This window comes from Aptenodytes forsteri, unplaced genomic scaffold, assembly GCF_000699145.1.
Source record: "Aptenodytes forsteri isolate BGI_AS27 unplaced genomic scaffold, ASM69914v1 Scaffold155, whole genome shotgun sequence".
In the NCBI taxonomy this organism is placed as follows: Eukaryota; Metazoa; Chordata; class Aves; order Sphenisciformes; family Spheniscidae; genus Aptenodytes; species Aptenodytes forsteri.
Window position 1 is genome coordinate 3,332,859 of NW_008794446.1, and position 14,986 is coordinate 3,347,844.

The 14,986-nt window shown below is 38.4% G+C and overlaps 2 protein-coding genes across 2 annotated transcripts in view; both read left to right on the forward strand.

Moving 5' to 3' along the window:
- SPG20 (spastic paraplegia 20 (Troyer syndrome)) overlaps positions 1–9,919 on the forward strand; it is a 13,650-nt gene extending 3,731 nt beyond the window's left edge. Inside the window, exons 4-9 of the mRNA XM_009290265.1 lie at positions 1,636–1,765; positions 2,555–2,749; positions 3,179–3,209; positions 3,733–3,887; positions 3,966–4,056; positions 8,293–9,919. Coding sequence (XP_009288540.1) covers positions 1,636–1,765; positions 2,555–2,749; positions 3,179–3,209; positions 3,733–3,887; positions 3,966–4,056; positions 8,293–8,479 — 789 coding nt within the window. The 3' untranslated portion in view covers positions 8,480–9,919. The remainder of the gene's footprint in view (positions 1–1,635; positions 1,766–2,554; positions 2,750–3,178; positions 3,210–3,732; positions 3,888–3,965; positions 4,057–8,292) is intronic.
- A 1,489-nt stretch (positions 9,920–11,408) lies between these two features.
- The window catches only part of LOC103907936 (coiled-coil domain-containing protein 169-like), a 36,915-nt gene continuing 33,337 nt past the window's right edge, over positions 11,409–14,986 (forward strand). Inside the window, exon 1 of the mRNA XM_009290192.2 lies at positions 11,409–11,463. Coding sequence (XP_009288467.2) covers positions 11,409–11,463 — 55 coding nt within the window. The remainder of the gene's footprint in view (positions 11,464–14,986) is intronic.

Here is a 14,986-nt window from a genome sequence, read left to right on the forward strand (position 1 = left end):
TTTTTTTTGTTTGTTTGTTAAGAGCTGGTTCAATTACTGCAGGCTACCAGATTTTGCACATCAGTAGCGGATTTCTGGAGTTTTAAAAACTTTGTGATAGAGCACAAATATTTCAAAGCCTAGTCTGATGGCCATTTAATGTGTCTGTTTTATATAGTACTCATGAGGATCTAATTAACAAGTATATTTAATGTAATTATAGTATAGAGTCACCTATCTTATTAGAGAACCCATTTCTGCTCCTTAGCAAAGTCCTTAGAAGACTCATTGAATGGTTTTGTACATAGTGACCCAAACTGTGGTGTAACTAAATTATATCTGGAGCGTACTTTGGGTTTTTTTTTAATTTTGTTGTTTTTTTAGTTAGAGCTGTGTATTAAAGTCATTTCTCCTGCCCAGCCCCCAAAGTGTTTTGGTCACTGATTGTGAAAGAATCTGAATGCTGAAGACATTTCTTAAACATGAAATTTCACACTGCTGTCAAGCAGTAATTGATGATAGAGTACAAGTCAGTGATACATCGTTAACCTAGCAACTTTTCAAGACTTAATCTACTCTTTTCTGTTAATGTTTTTGTTTTGTTTTACGGCAACAGCCATCTTTGTGCAATACCCTATTTTTATTTCCAGTAAATATTTCAGAGGAATCTAAGAATTCCGTGCAATATCAAATATTATTCTATATTGTGTACTCTATTCTGTTCATAGGTTTCATCTATGAATGCTTTCATATAGACTCTTTTAGACTAAACAAAAAAGTTTTTCTTACTGTCCCTCATTAACTAGCAGCGTTTTCAATCATTGAAATGTTTATTTTTTTACTTTTACATTGGAAAAGTCTTAAAAATAGAATTCTAACCAAAACCTAGGTCTATTACAATTTTTTTGCTTTCTCTAATTAAAGTTTAATTACACATTGTCTTGTGAACTGTGTGAAGTGATGTTACACTTTTTAGAAACACTAACCAGACTGTAGTGGTGGTTGCTACATTTGAATGATTAATGTCTACTCCAGAAACTCTAGTGTTTGACATGAAATCACACTGAACCTATCCACCCAACTTTAAATGGAGAGCAGTATCATGCACAGCCTGATGTGTTCCTTGGCTGTGCCAGTCTGCAAAAGCATCGACAGCATGTAGAATGAATAATCTCCTTTATTTTTTAATTTGGGAGGGAAGGATGAGGAGCAAAACAACCAGAACAGCTGCATTCTTTTAGTGCAACTGGACTGCAGTTCCCATACTGAATAACAACAGAGTTGACTTCCCTCTGAGAAGATAAAAATGATAGACGGACAAGTCTCTAATCTTTTTTTGCTAGTTAACTTGTACTGTAAGTTTTCCCTACTTAGTTACTTGACCATATGGCCGTGTTGGCATGCATATCTTTTCCTTGTAACTCGATGAAGAAAGTGTACAGAAAATGCTGAGCTGTCTGATAAGCTTTTTTTGAATGCATAGCATTTCTGTGCAAAAGTAATTGAATCACAAATTTCCATTGAATTTCTGTACACCCAAGGAATACACAGCAGTAGCGTTTTCTGATAATGGATCTGTATGATCTAAAACATGTAAAACAAATCCTGATGATATGTTGCAAAGCAGATTCTCAGCTGTTTACTTTCACTTGTTAGCCTTCAGAAGCCTCTAGTGATGCAATTAACTTGCCTCAGACTGTACATATCCACCCACAACCTGAAGGAGCGGAAAATCAGAAGGAGTTGCCAGAATGGAGTGAGAAAGTTGCCCATGGAATCTTGTCAGGTACTGTTGTAATAAGAGGACTGTGTGAATATAAACCTCTGTGAGTAACATTTAAACAGTATTTTCAGCTAAATGCATGTGTGCTGGTAGAAGCTGAGTGGTCAGAAGTAGTTGTTCACCAGTTCCAGTTGTAATCACCTAAAAGATGCTTTGGTAGGCTCTATAAAAACAGTGCAGAATTTAAATCCATTGCCAATAGTCTTGCTCATTGCAAATGAGTTAGGCTCCTCATTTGACTATGTGTTACGATATCACCCCCCTGTGACTCAGACCACTGCGACAGAACAATTGTACTCCTGTATGAGGAGTTATAGTAAAGCAGGCATCTATTGTGATTTCTGCAGATAAACTTTTTTTTTCCTCTGAGAACCTTTGGAATATACTAATAACCACCAGCTAATTGTAATAAATATGAATCTGCTATGAGGGCTAGAGGGCTGGGTTGTACACTTTCAGAATGTTAATAGCATTGAGATGTGCAGTTCTATCACTTCTGACCCAGCTGGGGCTTGGATATCTATTAAAAAACTGAGTATCTGTATTAAGCTGACATTTGGATGAGAGCTGGCTGTATTAAACTAAATAAAGTGAATTGAAAAAACGTGGGTGGTGTAGGAGCAGAAATCACTGCAGGAATTCATGCTGGCCCATTCAGGGAAGAGTATAATTACAGACTGTGTAATCAGGAATGTTTCTAAAGTCAGTGTTGCGGAGGCAGAGGAGGGAAAGCTGTAGGAATCATAGTCTATAAAATTGTACATTCTAAGAAGCACAATTTTTGCTTTGAAGGTGCATCTTGGGTAAGCTGGGGCCTAATAAAAGGAGCAGAATATACTGGTAAAGCTATCCACAAAGGAGCTTCTAAACTGCGAGAACACATTCAACCAGAAGAAAAACCTCTGGAAGTCAACCCAACTGTGGCAAAGGGGCTTCATGTAGCAAAACAGGCTACTGGAGGAGCTGTGAAAGTCAGCCAGTTCTTAGGTAAAAAATTTCCATCTTGTAGTATATTGTATTTTTTGCCTTAAATAATAAATATTCTGTAAAATGACAGCTGGTTTCTCTAGCCAATGAACTAGAGGAGGGACTGACCTGATGAAATCCAGCAGTTTGTGCCTAGTTATCTCCTGCAAGAGACATGCTTTAGGACTAATATTATATGACCTTGAGGCATCTTTTTCTTTCCTAAAAGAATAGTCTGTACAGTCTTAAGTTTGGCATGTTTTTCTAAGTTTTAGACAGTTAATTCAAAATGGTCTCTCTCTTTCTTCATAAGTTGGTAACCATGTATTTTAAAAGCTGTACTGTCACTGGTTACGAACATACATATTGTACCACTAGAGAATGTGTGTGTGCGTGGTTTTAAATACACACACCTGAAACAAGTCTATTAGACTATGTATAAACTTCCAGATAGAAATGGCTTGGTGTTCAGAGGTGCTTGGTAAACCTAGCAGCTCTCAGTAACTTCATTCTGTTATTTATTTGCATTAATGTTTATATTTAGTGTCTAGTGACTCAACCAAGTTTAAAAGCAAATTGTGCTGGATGTTATAAAAATACTTGGAAGAGCTGGAATGATTCTAAGAAAGACTTTTCCAGAAGACAGGTCAGGAAAGAAACACAGCTTGTCCCCTATCTGCAAGTTGGGGATAACAAAGCAATGAAAACAGTTTCTTGAAATTAGTGTGTGTGACACGTATTTCTTTTAAAGTGCTTTTTAGCCATAAGACCAACCTTACTTGTTTCTTAGGAATTGGAGCTGTGCAGAATCTGAAAAATAAGGTTGCTTCTCTATCAGTTGTGTTCTTAAGTGTGGATTAAAGTCTGTCTTTCAAATAAGTGTATTTAAATAGAAGCAACACTTAAGACTTCAGTGAAACTTACTTTTCATTAAGAGTAAGGTCTTCTAAAGAAAGATATTCTATGTTCTTACTAAATAATCTGCATACTGTGTTTTATGGCAGGGGGGGGGGGGGGTTTTTTTGCTGTGTTGGAAAGGAGCTGGCTCCACATGTGAAGAAGCATGGCAGCAAATTAGTTCCAGAATCCCTTAAGAAAGATAAAGATGGCAAATCCACTTTTGATGGTGCTCTGGTGGTAGCAGCAAGTGGAGTTCAAGGTAATAAAAATTCCTTATACTTTTTTAATTGCATACTTTTTAATGCTATGAACTCAAACAAGCTGTTCATTTTTACAGGGTTTTCAACAGTGTGGCAAGGTTTAGAAAGTGCAGCGAAGTGCATTGCTAAAAGTGTTTCAACTGAGACTGTAAAAACTGTCAAATACAAGTAAGTTATGTTTTTATTGGTTTCATCTTCAACGTATTGTCATTGTGTTTGAATACTGGCAAAAAAAGCTTATGGAAGTGCAGGGAAGCTAACTGAAATACCTGCTTTGCTCTAATTATGCAGCACATGATAAGCTGCTAAGTACACAATAATGAGCATCTCCTGTAAGTAAAAATATGAAATGAGTTAATGATTGTGGTAAGTATTTTTTTATCTCTCTTCTAGAATTATTACAGCTTCAGGCTATGATACAAATACTCTTCAGATTTATATCTTTGCTCTACAGTATAATGTCATTATGAAAAAAGTTAGTTTTAAACATTGCAGCTCTGATCCTGAATTTATGTAAACTTAGCTAAATTTGAAGAAAAATGGAAGAACTTCAACTATCAGCAGGTCTGACTAAAGTGAGGAGGTACAAAAAGGAGTATTGTGTAAGGAAATCTAAGGCATAAAGAGCAATAATAGGATAGCCTTGACTTGCAAAATACAGGTGTTCTTAGAAAAAGATAATGGGGGAAGAGGATAGTAACGTTTGGGATTAAGATGATGTTACTAAGATGGTGGAAAGAACAAAGTTGAGTGCATGTGCTGGAAGATGCTGTGGAGAATAAGGGAATATATTGAAATAACTGCAAAACGTATGAAATGCACCCCTCAAAAAAAAAAGTGCAATAGGTATAATAGAAAGTGAAGAGTAAGCAGAAGCACATAGGTTAAATGGAATTGGTGATAAGTGTAGCAAAACAGATGTTAAAAAGGATTGCTGAAAGTGCATACAGGCTACTAGCAGAAGGTAACAAGGTAAATATCAGCATACAGTATTAAGTGGATTGGCATTCAGGGTTGTGTTGTGATGCATTTCAAATAGGAGGCTAGATAGTGAAGTTCTAGTCAGTGGTGCTTTATTGCTGATGTTTGTTTTCAGTAGGAATGTCAGCAGGTATTCTACTGGTACTCTTTTCACATAAATTCACATTAATGTTTTTGGTTTAGATATAGGAAATATGGAGATCAGCAGTCAACAGCCACTAAGAGTGAAAAACAATAAGTAATTAAATGTTGCAGTTAATTACAATACAATTGAAAATATTTGATATTTGATCTTTAGAATCTATCTACATAAATGTATTAAAATTCTACATAATACCTCTTTTGGAAGCTGTTTTCTCCTTCAGTGACAAAGATTTCTGCCACTCAGAATACTTCAGTGAATGAGCTAAATTCCACTTAATGGAAACAAAGCTAAAGGAGCATCATCCCAGTGTCTCTAAATCAACAAAAAACTCAGCTAAAACTTAGCTGCTGTACCTTTGTGGATGGAATTATAGAGAAATGCTCATCATATGTGTATGTTGATCAGAATTGGGGGAAAAAATAGCTTCAGAAGTGATATTTCTGCCAAAGTAACATGCTACTATACTACCTTAGTGTTTTTTTACAATGATATAAATAACTGCAGTATCTACATCTGCCCAACTTTTTTCTTTTTTTTTAAAAAAAAGGAAGTTACAAATGATGCAGTTGAGACAGGCAAACTGAAAAATCAATTATCAAATATTTAAAAATTGTTAGTCTAACTGTATTGGATAAGATACCATCTCACTTTAAATGAAGTTACCTTTTTTAGTGATGTTACATAAAACTGGCTTATGATGTTCCTGAGGTGAAAATAACTTAAGCAAATTGACAAATACAGCACTTTTGATGTGAGATTAATTCTGTGATCTGCAAATCATGTGTTGGTGAGTCAAGGCTGTTACTCTATCAGAGAATTAAAAACAAAACAAAAAAGCACTAATTCTTTTTATTCAGTTTCACTGTTGGTTCCAGCCATTATGCCATGGCTGCTGCACTGATAATGCAATAGATTTTTGGATTCTTTGATATTCTGTGCTTCTCTCTAGCCTTATTTTGAGGTCCTCAAAGAAACTCTGGTCATAAGAAGCACAGGGAAAAAGTAACTGGTAGCTGCTGGGATTCTGATGCTACCAGAAATACTTCCCTTTGGCCTGGTTTGTCTGATTACAGTGCTCTCTGGGGAAATGTCTGGCTGCCCACAACAGTTGGAGTTACTGCTCTCACTAAACTTTTGTCCTCCTTCAGTATGCTCTCTCTACTGGTGTAGATGTGTACCTTTCTTCACACTTGAGTAATTAATATGAGACTGCTGACTTGCCCCATAAAGCATAAACAAGCTGGACCCACAGCCCAGTGGAGAGACCAGAGGTTTTATCTCTTGGTTATTTTCATCGTATCCTCAAGATAGCTTTGTTGAGCCTTTTGGGGTTTTGCATGACTTCTCCTTCCTCCCCCCTTCCCCTTTGCCACTGTATTGATTCCAGGTTACTTCAGATAAGTCTTCACTGCACAATGACATTTTTTTGTAGGGACCTTGCTACCTCCAGCACATGAGCATAGCTGTGAGTGATATTTCTGCCAAAGTAACATGCTACTATACTACCTTAGTGTTTTTTTACAATGATATAAATAACTGCAGTATCTACATCTGCCCAACTTTTTTCTTTTTTTTTAAAAAAAAGGAAGTTACAAATGATGCAGTTGAGACAGGCAAACTGAAAAATCAATTATCAAATATTTAAAAATTGTTAGTCTAACTGTATTGGATAAGATACCATCTCACTTTAAATGAAGTTACCTTTTCTGCTGATGTTACATAAAACTGGCTTATGATGTTCCTGAGGTGAAAATAACTTAAGCAAATTGACAAATACAGCACTTTTGATGTGAGATTAATTCTGTGATCTGCAAATCATGTGTTGGTGAGTCAAGGCTGTTACTCTATCAGAGAATTAAAAACAAAACAAAAAAGCACTAATTCTTTTTATTCAGTTTCACTGTTGGTTCCAGCCATTATGCCATGGCTGCTGCACTGATAATGCAATAGATTTTTGGATTCTTTGATATTCTGTGCTTCTCTCTAGCCTTATTTTGAGGTCCTCAAAGAAACTCTGGTCATAAGAAGCACAGGGAAAAAGTAACTGGTAGCTGCTGGGATTCTGATGCTACCAGAAATACTTCCCTTTGGCCTGGTTTGTCTGATTACAGTGCTCTCTGGGGAAATGTCTGGCTGCCCACAACAGTTGGAGTTACTGCTCTCACTAAACTTTTGTCCTCCTTCAGTATGCTCTCTCTACTGGTGTAGATGTGTACCTTTCTTCACACTTGAGTAATTAATATGAGACTGCTGACTTGCCCCATAAAGCATAAACAAGCTGGACCCACAGCCCAGTGGAGAGACCAGAGGTTTTATCTCTTGGTTATTTTCATCGTATCCTCAAGATAGCTTTGTTGAGCCTTTTGGGGTTTTGCATGACTTCTCCTTCCTCCCCCCTTCCCCTTTGCCACTGTATTGATTCCAGGTTACTTCAGATAAGTCTTCACTGCACAATGACATTTTTTTGTAGGGACCTTGCTACCTCCAGCACATGAGCATAGCTGTGTCAGCAATTCTCTGTACCCAAGAGAGCTGTTAGACTGTCTGGGTTAATTTGCTTGAGCGCAGTGGTGCACTACCTCAGTGACTACTTTTGGGGCTTGGAATTAACGTGCCAGTGTGTTGCTGGTACACCAGACATAGTATCATATTATGCCATGTAGACACACGCAAAGGTGATACAGAACAAGTACTAACCAAGCACTGTTCTGGCAGTGGCGGTACCAACCGACAAAAAATATGCCTGAGGTGATTCCAGTCCCTTTTTCTGTAACGGGTGAGAAGGCAAGACAGTATTTGCTCTTCTTCCTCCTCAGTGCTGCCACCCATGGTAAAGACTGAGAAGGCTGAGCAGCTGCAAGGGTCTAGCTGTGAGGACTTACATGGGGGAATAGGGGGTATTAGGAATTTTACCCAAGAACTTAGGTGAAAAAGTACTTAGGGGTTATTGCACACAACTCCCTCCTCTCTTCTTACGGTTCTATAGTTAAGCCTTCTAGTCTTCTCTTCAAAACTAGAGGGGAAGGAGGGAGAAAGACTGGAAGGTTTTTTGAGGAAAAACGGCAGAAGCATATTAGTATCTTTAAAGAGTAATCCATCTGATAGAGGAGCAGCCCTTACTCAAATGGCTTGGTAATTTCTAGTTTTATTCTTTAGACATTCAAGCTCTGTGCTTATTATTTGTTCTTGGTAATGCTTAAATTTTTGCTTTCAAAAGTATTCTAGTGAAGAGAAAAATACTAAGTATACATATCTACAAAATGGCTATCTTTCTTAAGGTATGGAGATGATGCTGGCCACGCTACAGACAACGCTATGAATTCTGCAATCAATGTTGGTGTGACAGCGTTTAACATTGACAATATTGGTATCAAAGCTGTTGTAAAGAGAACTGCAAAGGAAACGGGCCATGCTGTGTTAGATGAATATAAAGTATTGGATAATGAGAAGAAGGGTAAAAAATGAAAGTAATGAACTGTTTCTCAAAGCTTAACACTAGAGATGAAACTTCCTATTTAGAAGTAACTACATTGCTAATCTGTGATTTAACGCAAATCACACTGTACTTCTCAAGCAACTGTTACTTAATTTGACATGAAAATGTAAAAATAGGGAGGGCATTCGTAGAAGGAAAAATGAAAGTTGTCTTAACTCCTTGTTCTGTATTGAACAAGGGTTTTAAACAGCTGGATCAGGGCTTTAGACAACTGGAAGGGTATGAGTGTGCAGTTAATAAACTTGCCTCTGTAAGCACTTTTCCAAAATATAATATAGAATGATAGATTAATATAGAAATACTATTGTGACTATTTTTGTAATGCTTTATATTTGCAGAGAAGGTGGTGATACAGAACAAATAGGATTACTAATTCTGGAACAAATAGGACTACTAGTTTTGTTTTATAACTGTCCTTAAGCGTTAGTTTTACTAAAACAGCCTTGTCTTATTTAATATGCACTAAAATAAGCTTTGTGTTTCATTGTTTTGTAGAGAATTTCCCTTTCCAGCTACCGAACAGCTAATCTTATCCAAAGTTCATGTTAGAAGAAATGAAAGATGAACCTCAGGTAACTAGGTAGTCATTCCCTTTAAAACTATTTTTTTTTCCATCCAGCATATAAGCAAACCAAAGATATCAAGCATTTCTTCTAAAAGAGGTATTTACAAATCTAGAAAAATGTATTCTCCAGTGACTCCATAAGGAATAAACAAAGATTCTTTGAAATTGAGATTTTTATGTAGAGAGGATAAGTATGTTTTTGCATAAATTAAAGTATTTTTCTGTAAAAACATTCTATAGGGGACACTAGGAACTTCTGTGCATTCTGTACTTTTCAGCCAATCCAGAAAGATTCAGAGTATATATCATGGCCTCCTAAGGGAGACAATATGTATTTGCTTCAACAAGTAGTTCTAACAGTCAGCACCTTTATTCCATTAAATTCATAGTTGCACAAGGTACGTCTTTAAAGGGTATGAAGACAAGCCCTTTTTGATGAAGAGATGTGTGTGGAATAGAAGAGACACTACTGTGTAGGCTTTTCATCCTGTTTCTAGTGCAGTGTGAAATAACTCCATATGCAGACCCTTTGAGATGCTTTTACACTGCTACTTGTTTAACAATTCATTATTGAGTTTTAAAGCTGCTACGCTTTCTAATACTGGCTGGACCTGCAGCAAACAACACCATCCATTTACAACTTATCTCCATTTTATGCAAATGGAGAAAATAACTATAAATGGTTGTTAGCAAATGATATTTGCATCAGATTGAAAAAATAGTGACAACTAATAGGTGCACATTTTGTGGTAGCTACTGTAGGTGCATACTTAGGGTGAGAAACGTGAAACAAAGGATCTAACCACTTGAAGTGTAACTTTGATTTATGGAAATAAAGATGAAATTAAAATTGCTTTATCTGTGCTGGGCCTTTTATGATGTGAAGCTACTGTATGGATCAGTGAGTGGAAAGACTAGGACTTCTTCTGAAGTAATAAAAGAACAGTATTGTGGTATGCCTACGATAGAAACAAGCTCATCAATTAAAGTGTAAAATATTTCAAACTAAAAAGGTCCATCAAAAGCACACCACAACAGTTTCTGTTACTGCAGTCTGTCACTTGCCAGCAAGTGTAACCAGTTTAAGGCTACTAAAGACTACACACTAGCAAAAGCATTTTTGTTGTTATGAACTGCGTTTACAATAGGGATGTATGTATTTGTATCTTCCTTCTCCCTCCCATTTTGGTTTTGCATATAGCTCATGCCCTTTAGTTTAATCTATAAATCATCAGAACAACAAGTTGTATTAGAACAACAGTTAAGATCAAACTGTTACAGTCTTTGAGAGACCAAGTTGTAGCATACTGAGGAAAAAAAGATTTAAATGCCATTGGTATCAGGCAAGCGTTGTTGTCCCGTTCAACCCGCTGCTGTTCTCTTCACATGTACTCAGTCTTTCAAAGTAGATTGAAGCTATTTTTTTTTTAATAGGGCCTACCCCATTTTACAGTTTTTAATGTGATACATCCGTGATCTTTCCTTTTACATTGTTCCAAAGTTTAGTTAATTCTCACTGCTGAAAGTATTACGCTGTTGAACTTAACCTGCTTCAGCTGTCACTACCTGGGCCCTGGGCAGCAAATCCATGCGCTTCTCCCCAGTTCCTCTACCGTATACAACAGCCTTCGCACATGTACTGCCTTATCTCAGCTCTCCTTTTTATACGGTATACACACTAAGCTCCCTAAGCCTCATGTCTTAGGGTTGTTTTCTATTCCCAGCTTGGTTTTGTTTCTCCTTTGAACACCAAATGTCTTTTGATGTGTGGCAGTCCTAGAAGTAGTCTTGCTAATGCTGTTTACTGAATGAGCTGCTACCTGATTTCCTAATGCATTGCTATTTCCAAATTAATTTATTCAAAGTCTTTTCTGCTACGATATTGGTCTCAAATCTTGTCTTGAGAAGATTACTTTTAAAGACCTCTAAGTCATTCTAAGCTACTGCCATCTCTGGCATCTTCATCGTTCCATAGGTATAAACCACTGTTCTTACCTCATCTAAAACCCTGCATTTGAATGGATTCCTCTAAATTCCAAGGGTTGGTTGGTTTGTTTAATGCTGATTTAAAAACACTTTGGGGTAGCCTATTTCTTAGTATTCCCTGACAAACTAAATCTGTAGTCCTTTAAAAAGAATTGGTAAAACTACCTTCCACCAAAACATGCTGACCAGCTCAGTTATTCACATCACCATAGAATGGTGTAGGTCGGAAGGGACCTCCAGAAGTCCCAGACTACAGAGATCTGTAGTCCACCCTCCTTCTCAAAACCGGTCCAGTTGGAGCAGAGTACTCCATGCCAATTCTGCTCATTTTTTGATTATCTACAAGGATGGAGACTTTACAACCTCTCTGGGCAACTTTTGCCAAATTTGACTCTGGTAAAGGTAAATACTACTCCCTTATATTGGGCCAAAATTTTTCATAAGCACTCGGGTGCATTGCTGCTTATCCTTTCATAGTGCACACTGGACAAGAGTCTGGCTTCTCTGTCTTATCCAGACATTCCTCTTATGTAGCTGTTGACAGCACTAAGATCTCCTTATGTCTTCTCTTTCTCTAGCCCCTGAGCAGCTTGGCAGCCCTTAGGATTTGTTCGGGAGCCCAAAGCTAAGCACTGCAGCGTGTGGTCCCACAAGTGCTGAACAGAGGGGAAGAACCACCTCCCTCAACGTCCTGGCTACACTCTTGATAATGCAGCCCAGGAGGCTGTTGGCCTTATTTGCTGCAAGGTGCGTTGCTGGCTCATGGTCAGCTTGTTCACTAGGGACCCCCGTGTCTTTTCATATGAAGTTGCATTCTAGTTACCACCCCCAGCCTGTATTGATGCAAAGTCAGACTTTGCATTTGCTTTTTGTTGAATTTCATTAGGTTCCTTTCAGCAGCCTGTTTCTCCAGGCTGTATACCCTGCTCTGAATGGCAGCCCTGCCCTCCTGCATAGTGACTGCTCCCCTCAATTCATCATCATCGGCAAACTTGCTGAGAGTGTGCTCAGTCCTCCAGGTTGTTAATAAAGAATTAAGGGTATTGGCTCAGGTATTGATCTCAGAGTCAAGCAGTCATACTGCTGATCACCACACTTTAAGCCTGATGGCCCGGACAATTTTCCACCAACCTTATTTCCCAGTTATTCAATCTATAACTCACCAATTTGGCTATAAAGGTGCTATGGGAGACTATATGAAAGTCCTCGGTAAAGTCAAAGTATACAACATCCACCAGTTTCCCCTTGTCCACACAGCCAGTCATCATACCCTAGCTACCTGTAGCACCCTAGCTACTGGTGCTACAGAAATAACTACTTCTTTGTAAAATTTCATTTATGTCATAATCTAAATGTTTGTCTTCAGCAACTAGTCTACCTTGCTTTTAAGCAACTCTGTTTATTGCCTTCATGTAATCCAAAGATACGTATTTAGGTATAAAATTCTGTTTTCAAACCACATTGTGTTGTGACCAAGTTTCCTAACTTTTCTTACTAAAAATTTTAATCTCAAAAATAACATTAAAAGCCTTAAAACAATGAAGGTATCTTTATAGGTATCCATATATCTAATTTTAACGGATTTATTCAGAATAAAGAAATGGAGGAAAATTCTCATATGTTGCAAGTGTCATTATGTTACTGCCATGATTGTTAAAAATACTGATGGTTTGAAGTTTTACCCACTCACACAAGACCTCAGTCCACAAGATACTTCGGCTCTTCTCCCACTCCAGTTCCCAAACCATTTGGCGAAGCACACAGACCTGCTGTCCTGTGCCAACCCAACCAGTGTGGTCTGGGCGCGTCCTTACGTGCACTGTGACCTAGTTCCTGAGAGCTTACCTGGTTAGGACACCTAGTAATCCCCGAGTTGAGGATGGGAGCTGAAAGTATCCTGGAGAGGATGTCAAAGAAAAGTCTCCTGGGGCAGAGAGAGTACACTGTGGCCAGGGTACAGCTCTCAGTTACCCTGTGCCCTCTGTTCTCAGACTTCCTTGTGATTCCAGGGATCTTTCTGAGCTCTCTGAATGTGCCCTCCGGTTTGAGAACTATTCAGTAGGCTGGTTAAGTTAATCTTGAAACAGTTCTTCACAAAAACTGGTAACAAGAAAAATGGTTACTGGTTAACACCCTGGCTATCAAGATTCAGTACGCTGAGTTAGTTACGAATGCTAATCTAGGTCCAAGTCATTACTTAAATTATTGGTTTGGTATGGAATGTGTTTTCAATATGTCTCTTAAAAAGGTAGCATTCAATAAATCCTGAAGGCAAATGAGCAGCTAAATTTAAATGCAGTTACAGTGCAGCACTCTTCTAAATTTGTTTCTTGATTAAAGTATTTCAGACAATTTCGAATTCAATCCACATCTCAAGTGATGATTCACTGATTAGATGATAGCATCAGTTATAACTTGAGACTGTCAAAAATCACTTCCTGCCCTAATATATTTCAGACAAGTGAAATTAAAATTACTTTTTCTTCTTACAGTCATGCTTCTCGCTCTCCATCCTACTGTTCTACCCCCGGACACTAGATCCTGCTGGATTAGTGACCCTGCTGTTGCAGTATCAGTAAGGTGTTAAATCGGCCCATTCCAGTGTCACAAACTACCACCTTAGGACTAAAATGCACAAAATTTCAGGGCCGACTTTTAGATGGCAATGCTGATACATGCTGTGTTAAAGTAATGGTAATACATAACCCTCATTTTAAACTTTGCAAGCAGTGCCTCTGTTACCCAACAAGCTGTAGGGCTATTGCATTTGGCTTGCTGCTCGCGCAACAGAATTAATTTTGAGTAACTAAGAAACTATACCCTTTGGTTTTTCATAGTACACCAGTAAAGCAAAATTACAGCCCATCTCCTTCCTGAGAAAGTGAACAGATAGTTTCTCTAGTGAGTACTAGGTCCCATGAAATTGTGAGTTGATCTAAGAGCATGCTAATCACTCCTAGTTTCACCCTGTCCCTTACATCAACTCTGGCGCTTTTCTGAGGAGCTGGTGAGCCATTTCAGCTCAATAACCAGCAGAAACTGCAAGCATTTTCCCTGATGTAAGTCTTCTAGGTTTCATGAGCTGTACTGGCTTGTTAGAGAGTTACACGAATGTCAGAGCTGGCACTGAAGCAACCAGAGAAGGCGACAGGGAGAGCCTGAGAGAGGTGGTGCAGCATTAAGCTGTTAGATTCATTCAGTCCACCCCATAAAGCTTTACCTTGAGAAAGCCATGAACTGCTCTGAAATTCCTTGTTTGAAAAATGCAACATCAAACATATTTAAGCATGAATCCGGACCATTGTAAGATAATTAAAATATTAGCCAGTATATGTTGACTAATTAACTCCATTGACTTGATCAGTGATGATTAAGACCAGTTATTCTAAGCTTTTCTGTCCTGTCTCAAGTTAGGTACCTGCAAACTAGTTTATGTACAGCACAGATCACAATTATCAAGGGTGCTAGGTGCTCTTTTAAGACCAGGCCCTGCTGTGCTCTGCCTGCCTTCACATGTGGGTCAAAGCGTTTATTTAAAACTGTGCTACTTTCCATCCAAAAGAAATGTTCAAAAAAAATCTGCACATACTTGTGTTTCCCAGGTCATGAAAAGCTTAGCACACCAACAGTTCATCCTACATGGTCAAAACTCTTTAACTGGGCCAAAACTGTATCATATTTTCCCCATACATTTCTGGTGCTGCCCAAACCACATGCTGGGGACTTCCCGGGACAGAGGGAAGAAAAAACTCATCAAACGAGGGGTCGTTACAGCAGCGACTGGCGGGAGCTGCTACAAATGTGTGCAGACTGAACGACACAGCACAGGTCTCGGCCGGAGGAGGTGAAGGCGACGCCGGTTGCCTGGCGGGTGTTCGCGCCCGACCCCCATCTCCCCCTCTCCGCTTTCCCTAAGCAGCGGGAG